We start from the raw sequence: 23,936 nt of genomic DNA, 5'->3' as shown, positions 1-23,936 counted from the left end.
TTAGCAACCACTATTAGGGCAGTGCATGCTAAATTAACTGACATGACTGTGTTAACAATTCACACTGCAGTCTAAGCTAACTATTAAATCACTGAAATATAGGATTATTGACATACAGATTCAAATAAATTCAGTGATGAAGAGATTGAATGCAGTATAAACTTCAGAACTATAAACCAGTACAAGACAAACTTTAAAATTTGTGGTATTGGACAGCATGCTCCTCTGTCTTTTATCACTAAACATTGACTATTGCCTCTTTTAAACAGAATAGTGTATGAACTGCTGCTTGATTTTGGCAGTGTCCCCACATTTTCTTCTTTCTACTTATCGGACAATGATACAATTGTGTCAGATAATCACAATCTCGGTACAAAGGCTGCCATGCCATGACTTCAATTCACTTTTCTTACAGCAGTAATCTCACTACTACTCGTGCACTTCTGGGTAGATGTTCCCACAGTGACCTTAGCTACACCTAAACATTGGTTAAGAAATATACTCAGTACCACATCACACTAAACTCAGTGTTCTAACTTACCTTTCAGTAGATATAATCATGTACTACTGTACTTACAATTATTGCATCCAATAAATTTCTGCCTCCCATAGGTAGACCAAGCAAATGTCGCTTTTTTGCTACAAAGTGTCAGCATTAAGTTTTTTCCTTTGGTATTTTGAATTATGTGTGCTATGGTTGTATTTCCAAACTACATTTTTCTTTTGTAAATTGACATACCTTTTCCTTTTCAGCTTGAAATTTCTGCCGGACCTGCTCATGGGCAGTCTCCAGTCGGCAGCGTCTGCGCTCATATAACTGTGTCAAACGCATACGCTCTGCCACACCCCTGTCTACTGTTGCTGCATCAACCTCACGTTTCACACGTACCATTTCATCACGGTCACGGTGAACTTTAGCAAGAGCTTTCACCTCATCACGTCGTGCACTTTGTAAACGCCTCATAACTTCTGCTGTCTCACGATCTAGCAAGGCCCGTAACAGTTTCATTTGTGATGCCTGAGATGCTGCCATCAACTTCTCCACTGCTGAGAAAACCTGTGTGCAAAATGTCACTATTACATTGGTTCCATCGATTACAAATACACATTAAAATAATCTGAAACTGAAATTGACAGTGACTTTATGTTTTGTCCTCAAGTCAGTTAGAATCTGTGGTATTTGTCTGACTACAATTCTGTTGTGATGAATGAACTGTTTGCCGCAGTCCATAAAATGCAAGTCAAAAATTATTATCCTTATTTTCTGTCATGCCAAACATATAACAAAATATTAATAATTCTCAATGCACTCACTATTGTTTGGTATTAAGTGATGTGTTAAATGCTTGGCAGAACATGAAGACAATATTAAATAGGAAACACTTCCTAATGTTCTGCAAAATTATGTTTATTTAGTCACAAACTGGTTTGAGATTACTTAGGCTATAGTCAGGTGGCAACCGAATGTTGTAAACACAGATAAAATGACACGAGACTTACACAGACATTATTTATACAGAAAATCAAAAGACACAACAGTGATGACACATAGAGTGTTTATGTGTATGTTTATGAAGGAAAGTTTTACATTTTTATGTCACTATTATGAAAAGGATAGATTGCTACTCACCATACAGTGGAAATGTTGAGCCACAGACAGGCTTAACAAAAAGACTGCTAAACAAGTAAACTTTCAGCCAAGAGGTCCTCTTCTGAATTAAACAACATACCTGCGCATATTCATACAAATGCTACTCAGTCACACATGATCACTGTCTTTGGCTGCTGATGCCAGACTGCAAGCAATTGGAAATCATGGGAGAAGCAATCTGCAAGGTGAAGGTAAGGAGGAGGGGGTTGGGTTTGGGAGGGGGAGGGATAGCAGGGTAGGGGTGGGGGATGGTAAAGTGCTGCTTGTGGAAGCATATAGGAATAAGGTGGAGAGAGGGTAGGACAGTTAGGTGTAGTCAGAAGTTAAGACAGAGAGTGGGGGCAGAGTGGTGGAGGGGGTGGGAAGGGGGGGGGTGGAGAAGGAAAGATGTAAAGGGATCGTGGGTGTGTTGGTGGAATAGAAAGCTATGTAGTGATGGAGTGAGAACAGGGAAGGGAATAGGTGAGTGATGGACAATGACAAATGAAGTCTGGGGCAAGGATGGTAACAGGAACATAGGATATATTTGCAGGGAGAGTTCCCACCTGCACAATTCAGAAAAGCTGGTGTTGGTAGGAAGAACCTAGATGGCACAAGCTGTGAAGTAGTCATTGAAACGAAGTACACTGTGTTGAGCAGCATGCTCAGCAAATGTGTGTTCCAGCTGTTTCTTGGTCACATTTTGTTGGCCACTATTCATGTGGACAGACAGTTTGTTTGTGGTCAAGCCCATGTAGAATGCAACACAGTGGTTGCAGCTTAGCTTGTAGATCACATGACTGGTTTCACAGGTAGCCCTGCCTCTGATGGAATAGTTGACGTTTGTGGCCGGACTGGAATAGGTGGTGGTGGGAGGATGTACGAGACAGGTCTATTACAAGGATATTAGCCATGAGGCAAGGGGCTGGGAGCAGGGGTTGTGTAGGGATGGATGAGGATATTGTGGAGGTTCAATGGGTGGTGGAATACCACTGCAGGAAAGGAGGGAAGGATGTGTGTAGGACATCCCCCAATTCAGAGTACAGTGTGAGGTAGTCGAAACCCTGGCAGAGAATGTGATTCAGTTGCTCCAGTCCTGAGTGGTATTGAGTCATGTGGAGAATGCTCCTCTTTGGTCAGATGGTGGGACTTTGGGAGGTGGTGAGTGGCCAGAGAGATAAAGCATGGGAGATCTGTTTTTTGTACAAGGTTGGGAGGGCAATTATGGTCTGTAAAGGCCTCAATGAGGGACTTGGTATATTTTGAGAGGCCAGCTTGTCATTACAGATGCAACAGCCATGGGTGTCTGGGATGAGTGGAAGGGACTTCTTGGTATGGAATGGGTGGTAGCTGTTGAACTGGAGGTATTGTGGTGGTTGGAAGGTTTGATATGGACAGAGGTATTGCTGTAACCATCTTTTTGAGATGGAGGTAAACACTGAGGAAGATGGCTTTTTGGGTCGTGGAGGAGCAGGTGAAATGATTGGGGTGGAGGTGTTGAGGTTCTGGATGAATGTGGACAGGGTGTCGGCACTCTTGATCCAGATCACGAAGATGTCACCAATGAATCTCGATCAGGTGAGGGGTTTGGTATTCTGGGCAGTTAAGAAGGATTCCTCTAGGTGGCCCATGAATTGGTTAGCATAGGATTGTGCCATGGAGGTGCCAGTTGCTGTATGCTAGATTTGTTTGTATTTGTAAGTGAGGATATAGTTGGTCATGGTGATCAGGAAGGACATTGTATGTTTGGAATCTGCCAGGTGTTGGGAAAGGTAGTGTTTAATAGCAGCAAGGCCAGGGGCAAGTTCATTGGCATCCTTCCTACCAACACCATCTTTTCTGACTATACCTAGCTGCCCTACCCTCTCACCACCATACCTGTGTATGCTCCCATAAGCAGCACTTTATTGTCCCCCACCCCCATAAGCAGCACTTTATTGTCTCCCACCCCTATCTTGCTATCCCTCCCTCTCTCTGCCCCAGCCTCCTCCTTCCCCCACCATCCAGATTGCTTCTCCCATTATTTGCAGATGCTTGCATTCTGGCCACCAGAGACAGTGGTCATGTGTGTGTGAGTTGTGTTTGCATGAATGTGCATGTGAATGTTGTATGATTCAGAAGAAGCCCTTTTGGTTGAAAGTTTAATTGTTTAACAGTCTTTCTGTTGTGCCTGTCTGCAACTCAGAATCTCCACTATATGGTGTGTAGCATCCTATCCTTTTCATAATATTATCATTATTCCATTCTGGATTTTACATTGTTGCATTTTATGTTGTATAAAAATTGTTAAATTTAACTGAAAAAGGTAAGATAAAGTTTTTTATCTGGAGATACATTTAACAACATCAAAGTATAATTGAATTAGCAATTTTAATCTAGTATTTGGATAACAAAAATTTAATTTAAGAGAGGAGAAAAAGGAAATTGTGTTTGATCATATTATACTAAGCTGGCATTCTATGTCACATGTTTGTTTTTTGTTGGTATTTCTAGCAGGTTCATCTACTGGCTTTCCTTAAGAGAATGTAAAACTTCAAAGTCTCAAACAGTAGAAAGTCCTGAAATAAATAACAACAATAGAAAGGATAGATTTCTTACTCACCGCAAAGAGTAAGCATTGAGTTGCAGTTAGGAATTATGAAAATTATATTTCTAGGATTCTTTTTCAGTCTGCTTGTCTGTGACTCAGTGTCTCCTCTGTGTGGTAAGCTTCACTATCTACATCATATGAGTGGTTTTTTTGTTACAAGGCGTTTGGTAAAGGTTGAATATTCTTTTCTTAATCTTCAGCTTATCCCACATTTAGATAACCTTATTCCCACAGTTCTGCCTGACTGACAGACACATACTTTTCTGCAATGTTTGCATGAGATTTTATACACACCACTCTGTCCCGATAGTTGTACTTTGTCTTTAATATTGAATAAAAATTTTTATATGCTGTTGGTTTTATAACATGCAAGTCTATAGTTGTGAGGCTTTGACCTTTTTTTTTTTTTTGTAAAGTTATCTAACATTTTGCCAAGATATGGTATGAGGCACCAATTTTTGTAACTACTCATATCTGTTCTATTAACTGAATCTGCCTTTCAAACATAACTAAAAATTACACCACTTCTGTATGCTGGCCAACAGGAGCGATTCAGTAGTTACAAAAATTGGTTCATCATCCACACATTGGCAAAATTCAGATAAACTCACAAAAAAGTTAAAATCTTGCAACTACATATAATACTGTGAATTGTGAATCATGGTTTATTAGATAAGAAAGCTAAGGCCGCAGGAATATTTTGTGATCTTACAAAAGCATTCGACTCTGTAAACCATGCCCTGATGCTTTTCAAACTCAACAGGTATGGAATATGGGATATTGCTTTGAAATGGTTTGAATCATATCTCTTGGAGAGGAAACAAAGGGTAATAATCACATCAAATGGACCAGATCACTTCTCCGAGTGGAAAACTGTGTCACAAGTTTCTCCTGAAGGCTCAATCCTTGGACCCATTTTATTCCTGTTCTGTGTAAATGACTTGCCTCTCAATATAAATACTCATTTAACTTTGTTTACAGATGATACTTCTGCCCTAATTGAAAATGAAAATTCTGACAATATACCACAGAGTGTCATGAATACATTAAGTTACCTGGGAACATGGTTCAGTCAAAATGGCTTAAGGCTAAACATTTCAAAAACCCACATGATGAGTTTTAAAACCAAACGTTCAAAAACTAAAGAAATCTTTGTCACTCTCAACAGTAAAAAAATGGAAGAACTTGACTCAGTCAGGTTCCTGGGAATAAACTTTAACAGATCTTGGAGTTGGAATTCTCATGTAGAATACCTAGCAAATAAATTAAAGAGCCTTCCATTTGCAGTGGAAATTTGAGCCTGTGCCACTGATATGACTACCAGGAAAATAGAATATTATAGCTACTTTGAATTGGGTATTCAATATGGCATAATTTTTTGGGGAAACTCAGGAAATGAATTTTAAAGTTGCAAAAAAGAATCATTTGCAACATGTGCTCTGTACAGCCGAGGGCATCATGTTGACTATTATTTAAAGACCTAAAAATATTAACTGTCCCCTCTTTATACATCTTTTCGATGTCATATAACACAAGACATAAAGAGAACTTTATGCTCACCTCTCATTGCTTAAAACTGCATGCTCAGACTCCTCAGTATATAGCCATGAAAATTTACAACACAATAAAAGGGTGTGACATAATGAATATGAAGATAAATATTTTAAAAAGCAAGTTACATGATTTTCTAATTGAATGATTCTATTACTCTGTGGAAGATTTCATGAAGGACGAAATGATACTTTGAGGTGGAATCCTAAAATGGAGTAAAAATGAATGATAGCTATAGCAGATGTAAATACTCTAAGTTTGACAAATTTCAAGTAAGTAAACTCTCCACAAAGTATTATTGTAAGTGTGACAAAATTTTAAATAAGCAAATTGTAACCTTGACATGTCTCCTGTACTTCAGACATATGTTCTGAAATTGTGTACGTTATGAGATGAATAAAACACATTTCTCATATTCTATATAATCTAAATCACTTGTTTCAGATAAAGGAGACACATCCATATTGTGGTAAAATTTCACCATAAACATAGAACAGCTGATGTTAACAAACAACATTACAATAAAACAATTTTGTTACAGTATTCAAACAAACAATAAAAAATCTAACACTTAATTAGCACTTGCTCAAATTATCATTTCATCCTTTATGATTTCTTCTACTAAGTACTAGTTCCCACAAAATCTGCTGTTGCTTTGCTTTTAGAATCTTTGGCTTCATATTAAATATGTTCTTGCCTGTTTTCGCAACCAATGGTTGCCTCATCAGGAAAGAGGGAAGGAGAAGGAAAGACAAAAGGATATGTGTTTTAAGGGAGAGGGTAAGGAGTCATTCCAATCCCGGGATTGGAATGACTCCTTACCCTCTCCCTTAAAACACATATCCTTTTGTCTTTCCTTCTCCTTCCCTCTTTCCTGACGAGGCAACCATTGGTTGCGAAAGCTAGAATTTTGTGTGTATGTTTGTGTTTGTTTGTGTGTCTATCGACCTGCCAGCGCTTTTGTTTGGTAAGTTTCATCATCTTTCTTTTTAGATATATTTTTCCCACGTGGAATGTTTCCCTCTATTATATTCATATATATATATATATATATATATATATATATATATATATATATATATATATATATATATATATAGTTATAATAGAGGGAAACATTCCACGTAGGAAATATATATCTAAAAACAAAGATGATGTGACTTACCAAATGAAAGTGCTGGCAGGTCGACAGACACACAAACAAACACAAACATACACACAAAATTCAAGCTTTCGCAACAAACTGTTGCCTCATCAGGAAAGAGGGAAGGAGAGGGAAAGACGAAAGGATGTGGGTTTTAAGGGAGAGGGTAAGGAGTCATTCCAATCCCGGGAGCGGAAAGACTTACCTTAGGGGGAAAAAAGGACGGGTATAAACTCACACACACACACATATCCATCCACACATATACAGACACAAGCAGACATATTTAAAGACCAAATGTCTGCTTGTGTCTGTATATGTGTGGATGGATATGTGTGTGTGTGCGAGTGTATACCCGTCCTTTTTTCCCCCTAAGGTAAGTCTTTCCGCTCCCGGGATTGGAATGACTCCTTACCCTCTCCCTTAAAACCCACATCCTTTCGTCTTTCCCTCTCCTTCCCTCTTTCCTGATGAGGCAACAGTTTGTTGCGAAAGCTTGAATTTTGTGTGTATGTTTGTGTTTGTTTGTGTGTCTGTCGACCTGCCAGCACTTTCATTTGGTAAGTCACATCATCTTTGTTTTTATATATATATATATATATATATATATATATATATATATTTTTTTTTTTTTTTTTTTTTTGTCATCCCCACATACTGTGGAGTCCATGGGTAAAATTTCTATTGGTGCATGGGTAGCATATTTTTTTTTATTCCTCATGTTATATGTGTGGCTCAAATGATTCTCCTCAAATAATTTTTAACTACTGTGTAGGATATAATTTCATAAATGCATGTGGAGGGAACAGTTAGGATTTGTATTTCCAGAATAATGGGTGACAAGATTCTGTTTGCTATTCATACACATATCTGATAACTTTCTTCTGTAGTTTCAGTATTCGAGACACACTATTTGAACTTCTCCAGGAAATTATACCATATCTAACGACAGACTCAAAGTAACCAAGATGTGCTATTTTTCTTGTACTCAAGTCAGTAGAATTGCTAGTTATTGCTTGAAAATTCAAAACTGCTTACTTTTTTGACATTCATTTAGTTGTGCCTCTCTGCGACTAAGCATCTTCCCTACATGATGCATAGCAACTATCCTTTTCATAATATTGTTACATTCCATCCCAGATTTTCCATGAAAAATGCTTAGTTTATCTGATAGGAATCAAAATATGCATTCCAGCTTAAGTTCTTGTCCACATTTAGGACTAGGAATTTGATCATGTCATCTTCTTCCAATGTTATGTTGTATTTTAATTTCCAAATATTTTGAATATTTGGTTCTGAAATGAACCATATGGGTTTTTGCACAGTTCAGTTTCAACCCATTTAACTGGAATCAGTTTTCTAGAGTATCCAGTGTGCTTATGATGGAGCTCATAACTTATTCAGCATCATAACCTTCAATTAAAACAGAAGCATTGTCTGCAAATAGAACTGGTGGGGTATTTACATTTATGGGCAAGTCATTTATGAAGCATAAGAACAGGATTGGCCCCAAAAAGGAGCCTTTAGGTACACCTTATGATACTGTACTCTAACACCAACAGCATACCAAAAATTTTATTAATAGACAAACTGCAAATCTTTCTCACAGGGTGTGTATAAAATCACATGCAAGTACAGAGGAAAAATATATGCTGGTCAGTCAGGCAGGGCTGTGACAATTAGGTTAGCCGCACAGGATTAGCCGAGCGGTCTAAGGCGCTGCAGTCATGGACTGTGTGGCTGGTACCGACGGACGTTCAAGTCCTCCCTCGGGCATGGGTGTGTGTGTTTGTCCTTAGGATAATTTAGGTTAAGTACTGTGTAAGCTTAGGGACTGATGACCTTAGCAGTTAAGTCCCATAAGATTTCACACACATTTGAACATTTGAACAATAAGGTTATCTCAACATGAGAGGAGGTGTAGATTAAGAATGAAAGATTCAACCTTTGCCAAACTCCTTTTAGTAGAAAACTACTCATATGATGAAGACTGTTAAATTTTAGATTCGCTTAAGGAAGGAGAAAGACAATCCAACTGGAAATCAATAAATGTAAGACACAGAATGTCAACTTAGTAAATGATCAGTCTCAAGTCTCCTTTTTTCTCCATCAGTTAAATTATATTTTAGTTGTACAAATGTTAAATTAAAATTATAAATTATATTCAGTTTTCATGTCTTGTGGTTAAATGTAATAATTTCTGCATGTTAAGAATATGTAAAAATTCCCTATCTAAACACTCTACATGTCGTCATTTTTCTATCTTCTGAATCAATAATGTCTATGTAAGTCACATGTCTTTTTTTATGTTTATGGCATTCAGTTTTCACCTGAATACGGTCTAAGAAGATGAAAGCTGGTTTGCGACCAAATAAATATAATTTTGCAGAACCTTTGGAAGGTTTTTCTATTCAATACTATTATGTGATTGTTTGTAAACTCACATGGTTATGACAAATAGCGTGATTTAGCAGCAATACAATTTTTCCTGCATTTAGGCAGATAAAGTTAGCACATGTGCCTTCTATATAGGATGAAAATGTTTGGAATGAAAATTTTGTAATAGATTTCTTTTCTGATAAGACATGCAAAGAAACTTGTTCCTTCAAAGTAAACTTTCTACATATTATACATCATGAAAGCTACAGGTTTGCTACTATATTCTGGCATACATTTTTTAACTGAAAAACTATTCAATTAATATTCATCCAAGCAGTGCAAACCTCAACAACAGATGTAAGTGAGACCAATTTCATAGTAAAACAAACAGTATTTACCATCAGTGTAAGATACAGCAAGGGAGAGTGCAGTGAGGAACTAATTAATTTTGGGGCTGCCTTGATTAGGGTGCCAGTCTACATGGTCTTTTTCCCTATTTATTCAGATTACCTAATCAGCAACATTGTTCTAAAACCCTACTTCCTCCTAACCATCCAATGGCTCATAATTCAGCGACAACCACTATTGTAAAACTTGTTACACACTTTCACACCAGCATCTAGTCCATACCAATCATGCATCTACATCTCTGCAATTCACACTTAAGTGCTTGGCAGGGGGTTCATTGACCCACTTTCAGATATTTCTCTACCATTACACTCCTGAAAAGTACACATGAAATATGACCTCCTAAATCTTTTTGTGTGAACTCTGATATCTCTTATTTTTTGATGATTGCCATTTCTCCCTAAATAGGGGAGCCAACAAAATATTTTCAAATTCAGAAAAGAATGTTAGTGAGTGAAACTTTGTGAAAAGTCTCACCACAACAGAAAACACTTTTATTCTAATAATTGCCACCCCAACTCATGTACCATATCTATGATACTCTCTCCCATATTTTGTGACAGTACAAACTGAGCTGCCCTTCCTAGAGTTTTTTTGGTGCCTCCATCAATCTTGTCTGGTAAGGACCCCACAGCATGTAGTGATACTCCAGAAGGGTAAGGACAAGTGTTGTGTAGGCAGTTGTTGCATCTCCTAAGATGCCTGCCAGTGAAACACAGTCTATGGTTTGCTATGGTGGCATCACACATAGACCATGTAATTAGCATAATCCGATGGTGTCCAACACCCAACAGCTTACTGCACAGACATTTTACAGAGGCTGTGATTGGAAGGTTGACTCTTACGTCTGCTCATGATTATGGTCATCACGGAGACTGGCACAGAGAGCTGTCACTAGCAACTATAATGACAAAATTTTGTAGTGGGAGATTTGTGGCTTTTGTTTAACTATCACGATCGGATGAAAAATTGTTGCTGGTCTGTGACTGGCTGATCACTAGCGCAACAGAGCAGAAGCTCTGGCAGAGCGGTGATGAAGAAAACACAAGGATAACTGTCCTGATCATCACAGGAGTCGAACATTACTTATTCTTCTGTACTTTGTTGGAGAATAGGCAAATAGTGTTTCATGGTCGAGTTTGGAGCCCTCTACCTCGGATGCCATCAACTACATTGCAGTGCATCTGGCCGTGAATCGCAACAGTCATCTACATGCCAAACTCTGCTGTTTGTGGTAATACACTGCTCCAGCTAACAGGGAATCCATCAATAGATTTGGTGCCCCAACATGGTAGCCTTGTCTTCACAGTGGATGCACTTAGCACCACTTTCCTTTCAGTAGCAATAGGGTGTGGCAATGTGTCTGATCACCGACATGTTACCTGCGATTACAATTAATTTGCATCTCATTGTGGCCCCAGTCACGTATAAGTGCTTCACAGCAATTTGGTCAGACAGGTCTCCAGTCGGATTTTGCAAGTGCCTCCGTCTATTTCTGTCCATAAATTTGTCAATAACTCATGGCGCTTATGATTCTCATACAAATCATACTTGAATTTCATGCTTGTCTTTGAGTCAACAAATCTCACTGTAGTACTCTAGGTCAGAATTTTCTGTGTTCAACTACACAGTTTCCCTGCTTTCCTACCCATCATTATTTTGGAGGGGAAATAATAACCAGTCTCTTAATTAAATTTATGAGAAGTTTAGCTGGCTCAAGATAGGTTGAACTGAGGCTACATTATTTCAGCATCTTTCCTCACATGTAAGTGATGGGCACCCTCATGAGTGAGATATGCATCAGAGCTTCACTCTGGTCCTAATTTGCATGTTAGTTAGGGAACCCCACGCAAACACAGGCTAACTTCAAAACATATCCATAAAGTGTCATCTGCGTAAGAAAATCTATAGCATTACCACTGCCCAGAGAACATGGCCAGCCAGAAATTCTGCACACGTGCGGAGCTGCTGTATATGTGCAGCTTTCTAGTCACATCGTGCAAACTTACCAAGCATGTAAACAGAGAAATGGAACCGTCACCGCTCATTTAGTATATGTCACAGATAATGCTGCATTGCTTTACCATTATACATGGGGTACTCTCATGCTCTTTTCACAGTATCCAACACAATCAGGGGAACTTACATAGCTATTCCATCACCCTATCAATAAAAATCATGGTTCTAAAATAAAACATAAAAAATGGTGCATAAATATGCCAGATTGGTTTTAGTCTCATGTTAGGTAGCTAAATACCCTTCATGGCAAGGGTATCAAACATGTCTCACACATATTGAACGATAATTTTTAAGCATGTAAGTATACTTTGAAGAACCGGTTTAATACATAATTTTTCATATAACAATGTCCACCTAGGAAACATGGAGCAGGATGAGGCACAGTTAGTCAGTAACAATTTTAAATTAGAAAAAGAAAGAAATCTGAAATGTTTGTCATTGGTAATGAGAAATGATAAAGTTAATGTCAGGCACAAAGCAAGGCACATTGATACACGCAAGCTGTTGCGAAGATTTTCGTCACTAACACACAATCAAAACCTTGCTTTACTTATTTCCATTATGGAGAAAGGTTTTTTACACATATAAGTAGATCCGAGCATGGACATAACTCTCACAGCTTCATGATGCAAGTGTGGATATTCTTCCTGCGGAAACTTTTCATAGAATGCTTTTGTACTTTGTACTGCAAAGAACTTGTCCTTAAGCCATGTATTGCACTGCAGGTCAATCAGTTCCATCTGAAGATGATTCAGAGCATCTTCAACTGATGCTGAAAATGGCTGTGCAAAGCAACAAATAATAGGAGGCACACTTGTAACATCTACCAATTGTACTTGAAATTCCTCATTAATTTTTACAATTATTGATACACATTCTAGAATTCTAGCACTTTCATAGACCAAACCAAGGGTAGGGAAATGTGCAGTGTTTTCAGACAATAGTTGGCTCCCTCAAAGAGCAAGGGAGCACTGCTATCACTGCTCATTTGGTACATGTGTCTAATCACAGAGGTCACTGTTCCACTTTGTCCACTGGCTGAGATGAGTGCACCTGTGCCGCACTTCCGCACTTTTGTATAGTGTGCAGCATCTGGCCAGCCCTGCTGTAGAATAACGTTGTTGAGGGCTGAATGACCTGCTCCAATGCTTCTTCCATGTAGCTGGTGAATAGTTACTGTGCCCTCTAAAATCCAGATCTTATCTGAGGACTAGAACAAAGTTGAGATGGTTTTCAGTCAATCACATTAAGGATGGGAAAGATCCACTGTGCTTTGTTGTTGTTGTTGTTGTGGTCTTCAGTCCAGAGACTGGTTTGATGCAGCTCTCCATGCTACTCGATCCTGTGCAAGCTTCTTCATCTCCCAGTACCTACCGCAATCTACATCCTTCTGAATCTGCTTAGTGTATTCATCTCTTGGTCTTCCTCTATGATTTTTACCCTCCATGCTGCTCTCCAATGCTAAATTGGTGATCCCTTGATGTCTCAGAATATGCCCTACCAATCGATCTCTTCTTCTAGTCAAGTTGTGCCACAAATTTCTCTTCTCTCCAATTCTATTCAATACCTCCTCATTAGTTACGTGATCTACCCATCTAATCTTCAGCATTCTTCTGTAGCACCACATTTCCAATGCTTCTCTTCTCCTCTTGTCTAAACTATTTATCGTCCATGTTACACTTCCATACATGGTAACACTCCATACAAATACTTTCAGAAATGACTTCCTGACACTTAAATCTATACTCGATGTCAACAAATTTCTCTTCTTCAGAAATTCTTTCTTTGCCATTGCCAGTCTACATTTTATATCCTCTCTACTTTGACCATCATCAGTTATTTTGCTCCCCAAATAGGAAGACTCATTTACTACTTTAAGTGTCTCATTTGCTAATCTAATTCCCCCAGCATCACCCGATTTAATTCGACTACATTCCATTAATCTAATTTTGCTTTTGTTGTTGTTCATCTTATATCCTCCTTTCAAGACACTGTCCATTCCATTCAGCTGCTCTTCCAAGTCCTTTGCTGTCTCTGACAGAATTACAATGTCATCGGCGAACCTCAAAGTTTTTATTTCTTCTCCGTGGATTTTAATTCCTACTCCGAATTTTTCTTTTGTTTCCTTTACTGCTCAATTTACAGATTGAATGACACCATAAAGAGGCTACAACCCTGTCTCACTCCCTTCCCAACCACTGCTTCCCTTTCATGCCCCTCGACTATTATAACTGCCATCTGGTTTCTGTACAAATTGTAAATAGCCTTTCGCTCCCTGTATTTTACCCCTGCCACCTTCAGAATTTGAAAGAGAGTATTACAGCCAACATTGTCAAAAGCTTTCTCTAAGTCTACAAATGCTATGAATGTAGGTTTGCCTTTCCTTAATCTATTTTCTAAGATAAGTCATAGGGTCCATATTGCCTCACATGTTCCAACATTTCTACCGAATCCAAACTGATCTTCCCCAAGGTCAGCTCCTACCAGTTTTTCCACTCGTCTGTAAAGAATTTGTGTTAGTATTTTGCAGCCGTGGCTTATTAAACTGATAGTTCGGTAATTTTCACATCTGTCAACACCTGTTTTCTTTGGGATTGGAATTATTATATTCTTCTTGAAGTCTGAGGATATTTCACCTGTCTCATACATCTTACTCACCAGATGGCAGAGTTTTATCAGTACAGGCTCTCCCAAGGCTGTCAGTAGTTCTAATGGAATGTTGTCTACTCCCGGGGCCTTGTTTCAACTCAGGTCTTTCAGTGCTCTGTCCAACTCTTCACGCAGTATCTCATCTTCATCTACCTCCTCTTCCATTTCCATAATATTGTCCTCAAGATCATTGCCCTTCTATAGACCCTCTATATACCCCTTCCACCTATCTGCTTTCCATTCTTTGTTTAGAACTGGGTTTCCATCTGAGCTCTTGATATTCATGCAAGTGGTTCTCTTTTCTCCAAAGGTCTCTTTAATTTTCCTGTAGGCAGTATCTATCTTACCCCTTGTGAGATAAGCCTCTACAGCCTTACATTTGTCCTCTAGCCATCCCTGCTTAGCCATTTTGCACTTCCTGTCGATCTCATTTTTGAGATGTCTGTATTCCTTTTGGCCTGCTTCATTCACTGCATTCTTATATTTTCTCCTTTCATCAGTTAAATTCAATATCTCTTCTGTTACCCACGGATTTCTACTAGCCCTCGTCTTTTTACCTACTTGATCCTCTGCTACCTTCGCTATTTTGTCTCTCAAAGCTACCCATTCTTCTTCTCCTGTATTTCTTTCCCCCATTCTTGTCAATTGTTCCCTAATGCTCTCCATGAAGCTCTCTACAACCTCTGGTTCTTTCAGTTTATCCAGGTCCCATCTCCTCAAATTCCCACCTTTTTGCAGGTCCTTAGCTTTAATCTACAGTTCATAATCAATAGATTGTGGACATCTGCCCCTTAACGTGAACAAAATTGTGTAGCTGGCCTTTTGTGAGGTTTAGGTCAACATCAAGGAAAGTGGCCACTTTCAACAAGGCTGTGACTTCCTAAAATTATGCCCTGAGGTTCATACCATCTGATATTTTGTCCACCACACCCAGAGTAGCTTTTCATCACTCTCCCAATTGCTGCAAAAACCTTGTCAGACCTTATGCTTCTTCTGCAACCATTTTCCTACCTATGGCTCCTATGCACTTTCTGACTCTGCTGTAAGACTTGCCCAGTGCACCCTCCTACTATGACTTATACTAGCCCTGTAACTGGAAAACATGTACTATAAAAGGGAGAGCCACCTGTGAAATGACACATGTCATATACCAGCTGTTATGAAGTCACTGTTTGGCCTTTCACATCAGCAGGAATACTACCAAGTTATCAGTTTGAATGGATGGGCATAGGCAGAGGGTATATACTGGCAACGTACAATATTCTGTTGCAGAGCATGCTGTACAACATGACAGTTGTGAACTTGGTGCCTGTTTCATCACATGTACCATTGGGATTCTTCCCCCAGACACCAGTTTCTCAAACAACACAGATGGGAACTGGCATTACAACATGTCCTTGATTCTCGCCACCCACCTGGTATTATTTTATGTTAATTTATTCAGTCTCACAAGTCCTTCACAGTACCTATTCCTTTCTTGACTCCCTTCTAGTTTTCTATATCTTTCATTTTCTGACCTCTGTATTTTCCCTGCCTCCCCCTTCTACACATGTAATGCACTTTGGTTTCCACAATTATTAATAGATGCATAATATTTTAATTTGAAACACTTTTTTTCTTTAATTTTGCTTGTCTATATAGTGTTTGAGGACACAAAGAAACTCAGGATGATGGCTACAGATTACCAAATAATAAGCTGTGGTGTAAAAAGCAAGTGAAGAATTTAATAGGTGCAAGAATATTACTATCATACATGATGTAGTACAGGAAGATTGATTTTTTTCTCTGTATTGAATATGAGTCTGAAAATATAGTATATTCTGAGCATTTGTAGTACACCCTATGTAAAATTATGCCCATGATTAGAAATATGTTCTTGTGCATACTTTTAAATTTTATATATCCAAAAACAAAGATGATGTGACTTACCAAATGAAAGTGCTGGCAGGTTGACAGACAAACAAACAAACACAAACATACACACAAAATTCAAGCTTTCGCAACAAACTGTTGCCTCATCAGGAAAGAGGGAAGGAGAGGGAAAAGACGAAAGGATGTGGGTTTTAAGGGAGAGGGTAAGGAGTCATTCCAATCCCGGGAGCGGAAAGACTTACCTTAGGGGGAAAAAAGGACGGGTATACACTCGCACACACACACACACACATATCCATCCACACATATACAGACACAAGCAGACGCTTACCCTAAGGTAAGTCTTTCCGCTCCCGGGATTGGAATGACTCCTTACCCTCTCCCTTAAAACCCACATCCTTTCGTCTTTTCCCCCTCCTTCCCTCTTTCCTGATGAGGCAACAGTTTGTTGCAAAAGCTTGAATTTTGTGTGTATGTTTGTGTTTGTTTGTTTGTCTGTCGACCTGCCAGCACTTTCATTTGGTAAGTCACATCATCTTTGTTTTTAGATATATATTTCCTACGTGGAATGTTTCCCTCTATTATAACCATACTTTTAAATTTTATGAAATTCGGTAACCATTGTACACACATACAATTGTATGAATGTATAAATAAATGAATATAACCATTATCAGGTTCATACTGGTTTTATATTCCTCAAACTCCATCCTCTCCTACCCCATTTCATCCCAGAAAGAACCTCTCCCATTGTCTCTAACTAATCAAAACAATAATGAATAAATGTGTGTGTGTGTGTGTGTGTGTGTGTGTGTGTGTGTGTGTGTGTGTGTACACGCACACATTCATGTATGTATAGTAATAGAATCCACAACTTACCAGTTCATGGTACCTTTCATGTAGCTCACGCTCCTGATGTATGTGATCCCGAAACATAGCGAGAAGTCTCTCTGAGTGACTTCGAGGTAGCCCTGTACTACCTGCATGACGTGTTGTTTCCCCTTCACTCTCTGACAGTTCTGATGATTCATGGTGATGTTGGTGTTGCATATCAGTTCTGCAGACAATTATATGAATAGGTGATTATATTGTTGTAATTACTGTACTTTAGTGTAAAATATTTAGCTGGAGTATAAGAGATGTAAATATTACAATAATGGAAATTCCTGGATGGAATAACATGTAAAATGAGGGAAAGTTAACTGTTCAGGCACTCACCATATCGGACTCATTAGTGAAGCATACAGAAACATATACAGGAAACACTATTCACACTAGCTTTTGAGCTCCTGCTCTTTTTCTAACAAAGTTATGCCCACTCATGCACACAATCATACAGACACCCAAACACACTCTACTGCAACCACAGTGAGACTGAGTCTTGAGATAGGCATGGGAGTGTGTGTGTAATGGGTGTACTTTAATTAGAAAAAGAGCAGGAGCATTGAAAACTAGTGCGAACAGTGTTTCCATCCACATGTTTCTATGCGCCACACATCAGTCCGCCATAGGTGAGTGGCTAATTTTCCTTTAGATGCAAATATTACAAACATCATTAAGTGCCATTATCTTACTTGGACTGCACGGTAATATACATCAATACTGGCAAAACATACTTGGACTGCACAGTAATATACATCAATACTGGCAAAACAGAGTAATACTAACATTAATTGTATCAAAAGTAAAATTCAATCGAGAATACTTTCATTATGACCAAAATACAGGAGGCAAATCTAAATTTACATATATCCACAAGCCACCAAATGGCATTCTGCAGAGGGTACTTCTGATACCATTAACTGACCTCCTACCCCACCCTATTCAACTTGCAAATGCCACCGGCAAGAATGATTGTCAGCAAGCTTTTGTATTGGCTCTAATAACTCAAATTTTCCCATCCTGATCATTATGCAAAATGCATGTGGAAGGAAGTAATATGTTCACCATTTCTTCCCAGAAAGTGCTCTCTGGAATTTCAGGCACAATTCCTAATACTGCCAACAGAAATACTTACATTAGAAAATACTAATTTTTACACCATACGGTTCTTACTCATAGGGGATATAGGGATCTTTTGGAAAAGGTTGGGAAGGGGTGAGTGTAGGTCAAGCAGATGAGATGAGACAGAGGTGAAGGGAAGTGCATCAAAGAGACTAGAAGATTATTGGAGGTAATAGAAGGGTCAAACAGAAAAGCTGTGACACTCTGCTTGTTGCAGATTTACTGGTGATGTCTTGGAGGTCTACACCCATGTGAAGAACTTCTCCACATCCTGAAACACCTTAACACCTTTTCCAAACTTGAACTCAACTGCTCCTTCTCCAGGCCCAGAGTCATTTTATTGGTTTTGACCTCATACTCACTGGGGCTTTTAGCCAAGTGTCTGTCAACCCCTTCTCAGCATATATGCAACAATACCTCCACTCTGATAGCTGCAAACCTTTCTATGTCAAGCAACCCCTTCTATACAATAGCCCGGTTAACCATAGTAAATGTATGTGCCTCAAAACCTAAACCAGTAATCTCTCCTATGCTTTCCTCTACTGCAACTATCTCATTGAACAGAGACACAAAGTAAGCTCTCATGCAGTCACCTACTCTGACATGACCATCATAGCTTTTTCACTCTAAACAGCCAGAAGTAATCCTTGCCCCCCCCCCCCCCCCCCCTCCTTACCACATAATAGAGAGGTCTTAAATACAGCAATAGATTACTGAAGCAGAGCTATGCTTATCTCAAGTTAAGCCATGAAATGATATTGTATGTGCCCAATACACTACAAACGCAATTCATTGTCATCTTTCACCATCATATCTGCATCAGTCTTATCAAATTGGTACTTCAGTGTACCACCTCTGAAATTTGTTCTCATAGTTAAAAATGCCCCACATGCTCCCATTCATTACAATTTACTCCAGTCCCAACAAAAGTAAATCCTACAACATTAAAGGCAAAAAAAACCTGTGTTATTTACCAACTGACAACTGTTCCCTGTGTAGAAATTTATGCAAGAAGGACCATCACAAAACTGTTGAACACATGAGTGGAATCAAGAGAAATGTGTGTCAATGGGACATCTAGTTTCAAGCTTCTGAGCATGCTCTACAGTATTACTTAACAAATCCAAGCACCAACTAAACCAAATGTGCTGTTTGGATCCTCAGATGCAGCACTAGTTTTCCTGAACTTCAGAGGTGAAAACTTGATCTCCTGCACACATTGTAATACCTGCATCCTCCTGGATTTAATCTTTCCTCTGTTCTCATATTGCAAAATTTTCTTAATTAGTTATTTATTTATTTCAATTATGTTCATTTTTATTTTTCCTCTCTGTCTCCAACTCGCTATTTTGATTTTCTAGACCATCTTTCTCTTTGACCCTTTCCTTTTACTTTTTAATTATATTATTTCTTTCTCTTTTCACTGTGTCTACTCTATCCTCTCTTAACAGAAAATGAGTATTTACCAACTGCTTCCTACTCTCTCTGATGTATTTCCATTGTGTGGGACTGTGCACAAATGGTTTAATTCATATTTAACTGGAAGAGTACAGAGGGTTGAAATAATCATTTCACATAATGTGTGAAAATCAGCAGATTCCTCAAACTGGGGAGGTATCAAGAATGGGGTCCAACAAGGTTCAATCCTGGGTCCCTTATTCTTTTTAATGCACAGGTTGATTATAATTAAAGTTAAACTTTCAAACCACTGTAGAAATAACACCACTGATCAGAGTGGCGTCAAATCACAATGGAATATTTTCAAAGAAGGGGACAAACGTGTGGCAAAAGAAAAATAAATAGTTACAAAATGTAGCAATAGATGGCAGTGTAAGCATCATAATTTGATAGTGGTCGACTACAAATGACAAATGAATCATACATCAATGCCTAAGATGTACATCTGATACTAAACAAACTGTACTACTCAGTGCGCATGAGTGTACAGGTGTCATAATGTTAGTTACGTAAGCCCATCCACCATGGCAAGGTCATATCGCATCGGATGGAAAAAATTGGTTTTTAATTGTCCTGAGGCCAAAAATCGCATATAAAGCATCACTCACATTGGTTTTTAATTGTCCTGAGGCCAAAAACCACATAAAAAGCACCAATAAAAACCAAATGAGATTAATAATTTCCATGCGATTCGCACAAAACATGTTCAATACGGTGTCCACTGTTTTCTGCAACAAGTTGAAATCGAGAAACAGCATGTTCCCCAGCTGATCGAAGTGTTTCTGGGGTTAAGTTTGCAATCAGAACACTGAACACAATATCTTTCAGATAGCCCCACAGCCAGAAGTCACACGAATTAAGATCAGGTGATTGGGAAAGCCAGGCTGTATGGAAATGGCAGCTGATAATTCTAGCATTTCCAAAATGCCACTTCAGCAGCTGCTTAACTGGGTTTGTAATGTGAGGAAGTGCAGCATCTTGCATAAAAATAATCCTATCCACACATCTATGCTGTTGGAGAGCTGGAATGACGTGGTTGTGCAAAAGACATTCATAGCACTTACCAGTGAGGGTACAGGTAACAGGACCAGAAAGACCTGTCTCTTCAAAAAAATATGGCCCTATGAAAAATGATGCTGTAAGCCCACACTACACAGTGACTTTTGAGGATGAAGTGGTACTGGTTGATATGCATGTGGATTTTCCGTTGCCCATATTCGACAATTCTGTGTATTGACATGCCCTGTCAGATGTAAGTGGGCTTTGTCTGTCCACAAAATCTTCCATGGCCAATCATTGTCCACTTCCATACAAGCAATAAATTCTTAAGCAAAGGTCTCTCTTGCTGGCAGGTCAATAGGAAGCAACTCGTGCACATGGGTGATTTTGAATGGATAGCAAAGAAGGATGTTTTTTAGGATTTTACACACTGTGCTCACAGATATATCAAATGTTCGGGCAATCCTCCGTACACTACACATTTGCAAACGACCACTTGTCTCCTCCTGCATTGCTCTGACCACTGCTTCCACCGATGTTGAATCAATTCATTTCCTCCTTCTACCAGGTTATACACCAGAAGAGCCCATCGTTTCAAATATCTGATTTATTTTCTCCAGACCCACGGCAGTCATCCGACCAATGCCTTTTTTTCAAACCCTTCAGTGTCTGGAAGTTCTGCAGAGCGACATGTACACAGTCATAATTCTTATAATACATCTTTACAAGCAGAGTGCGATCCTACATTTAGACACGAACGTCGCAGATTCAAAACGAGGAAAAGCCATGTACCCGGCATGTTTATACCAACTCCAATGGGTCGTACACATGACAGATGTTTCATATATGTGTTCTGACACATACAGCGCCATCTATTGATCATTTTCACACTATTTTTTTTCTTCTGCCATACATTTTCCCCCTTCTCCAGTAATATTCTGTTGCAATTTGACATCATTATGACCAGTGGTGTTATTCCTACAGTGTTTCGAAAGTTTAACTTTAACTGAAATCACCCTATATGTTAATGCCTTGGCACTCTGTATCCATGAAGATGTGAAGCTACTTCTCTTTGCTGATGATACAAGTATAGCAATCACACACATCAAACAAGAATTAGCTGAGAAAATTGTAAATAATATCTTTCAGAAAACTATCATGTGGTTCTCTGCAAATTGACTCTCAATTTTGATAAAACACAGTATATTCAGTTTTGTACAGTAAATGGCAAAACACCATTAACAAATATAGAGTTTAAACAGATGTCTGGAGCCAAGGCAGAATATTCCAAATATTTGGGTGTATGCATTGATGAGATATTGAATTGGGAGAAATACATTGATGATCTACTGAAATCTGTTAGGGTTATTGAAAATTTTGGAGAGAAACATACAAGTAAATTAACTTACTGTGTCTATTGTCAAACACTGCTTTAATATGGCACCACATTTTGGAGTAATACGTCACTAAGGAAAAAATTATGCATTGCACAAAAGCATGTAATTGAATATATATTCATTTATGAAATTTGTTATTAATAACCCATTCCAGGTCAAAGGCAATAGCAATGTGCATAGCTTCAACACTAGGAGAAAGGCTGATCTTGACTACTTTGAGTTAAATGTAACTTTGGCACAGAAAGGGAGACTTCCAATGCCACAAAAATCTTTGGTCACTTACCAAATAGCATCAAAAGTCTGACAGATAGACACCTCAAATTATAACATGTAAAGAAACTTTTTGTTAAACTGACACATTCCACATTATTAGGAAGTGTCATATTCATGATCTATGGAACAACTATTAATCTAATCTAAGGAAGGTAGGAGACGAGGTACTGGCAGAATTAAAGCTGTGAGGACGGGGTGTGAGTCGTGCTTGGGTATCTCAGTCGGTAGAGCACATGCCCGCGAAAGGCAAAGGTCCCGAGTTAGAGTCTTGGTCCGGCACACAGTTTTAATCTCCCAGGAAGTTTCATATCAGCGCACACTCCGCTATAGAGCGAAAATTTCATTCTAATCTAATCATGTTTATCACTCTACATTCCTGCAACAAGTAGGTCAAAGTGATCTGTCGCCCCCCTCTCAAACATTCCCAATCATCCTTGAAGAAGGGAAATGCAGTTCCAAGAGCTAAAATTATTATTTTCTACTTTAAGTGTTTCCATCGGAAATACTGTAAATTGTGCTTACTGAAGGCATATATTGGACAGCCTTTCTGCATTTTTGTAATTCCAACAGTTACACATACTATTTCTTTATGGATTTCTGTACTAGGACCAGTTAAAAAGCACAATGAAATCACATGAGGTTATGTTTCATTGCAGTGTATCTTTCTGACAACAGTTTCATCTGTGAACAACTACTGCTTTGGTCAGCAATGATACTGAATTCCTATAATCTCTTTTGCAATTAAGTAGTGTGTTAAGCTCTTATAAATCCTTAACACAACTTCTGCTATGACTGTGCTGTTTATGAAGGCACAAAAGTGTCTTGCATTTTTTTTAAATCAGTGATCACCAAATCTACTGTAAATCAGCAAGTTTAAGAAACTAATATAAGTGGTAAAAACAACTGTCCTATGTTACAAAGCATTTGAAGCAATTACATAGATCCTAATATTCACTAGTAGATATGATGAATATATGTGAATAGTTAAAGCCAGTAAATGCAAAAATGTAACTGTCATATGGCTTCGCTGGCTTGGATATTCCATGGGATGTGTTCAGTTGCCTGTCATGAAGGGTGTTCTTCTTCTGTGCACAATATCCCCTTTTCTTGCAGGTATGTGGGAAATGTATCATACATGTATTTGTAGAGTGTAGATGAATGTAATGAGGTGTCTATAGCATTTTACATGTCCTCACTGTAGAGAGACTTGAAATTTAATCCAGGACATTGGTGCAAAGACTGGTGATCAGGAACTTTATGCCACCACCTCTTCTCTCCATGCTGGACAAATACTGGCAGTAAAATTTTCACCCGCTGCCAGAATTTGAACCAGCTTACCTATGATTTGAGAGCCACTGCACAGCCATGCGTTAGCAGCCCCAACTAAGAAGGCAAGTGACCCAGTATATCAGAGTGCTTTACTACTTGCCCTTACAGAGCACAGCCACTACACATACTTCATGTTGCAATCCATACAATTACATGAGAGTCTCTCCATGATCACATGAGTGTGCCTTTGGATGTCTGTGTGTAGTATGTTTGGTCGTGTGTACTGTTGCTAGA

General features: G+C 38.7%; 1 protein-coding gene across 1 annotated transcript in view; it reads right to left on the bottom strand.

Moving 5' to 3' along the window:
• LOC126416261 (1-phosphatidylinositol 4,5-bisphosphate phosphodiesterase classes I and II) overlaps window positions 1-23,936 on the bottom strand; it is a 395,393-nt gene that overhangs the window by 23,111 nt on the left and 348,346 nt on the right. Inside the window, exons 19-20 of the mRNA XM_050083891.1 lie at window positions 17,122-17,299; window positions 740-1,057 (exon numbers count right to left, since the gene is read on the bottom strand). Coding sequence (XP_049939848.1) covers window positions 740-1,057; window positions 17,122-17,299 — 496 coding nt within the window. The remainder of the gene's footprint in view (window positions 1-739; window positions 1,058-17,121; window positions 17,300-23,936) is intronic.

This window comes from Schistocerca serialis, chromosome 8, assembly GCF_023864345.2.
Source record: "Schistocerca serialis cubense isolate TAMUIC-IGC-003099 chromosome 8, iqSchSeri2.2, whole genome shotgun sequence".
Lineage (NCBI taxonomy): Eukaryota > Metazoa > Arthropoda > Insecta > Orthoptera > Acrididae > Schistocerca > Schistocerca serialis.
Note: the sequence above shows the minus strand (reverse complement) of the source record. Positions and strands in the feature narration are given on the sequence as shown.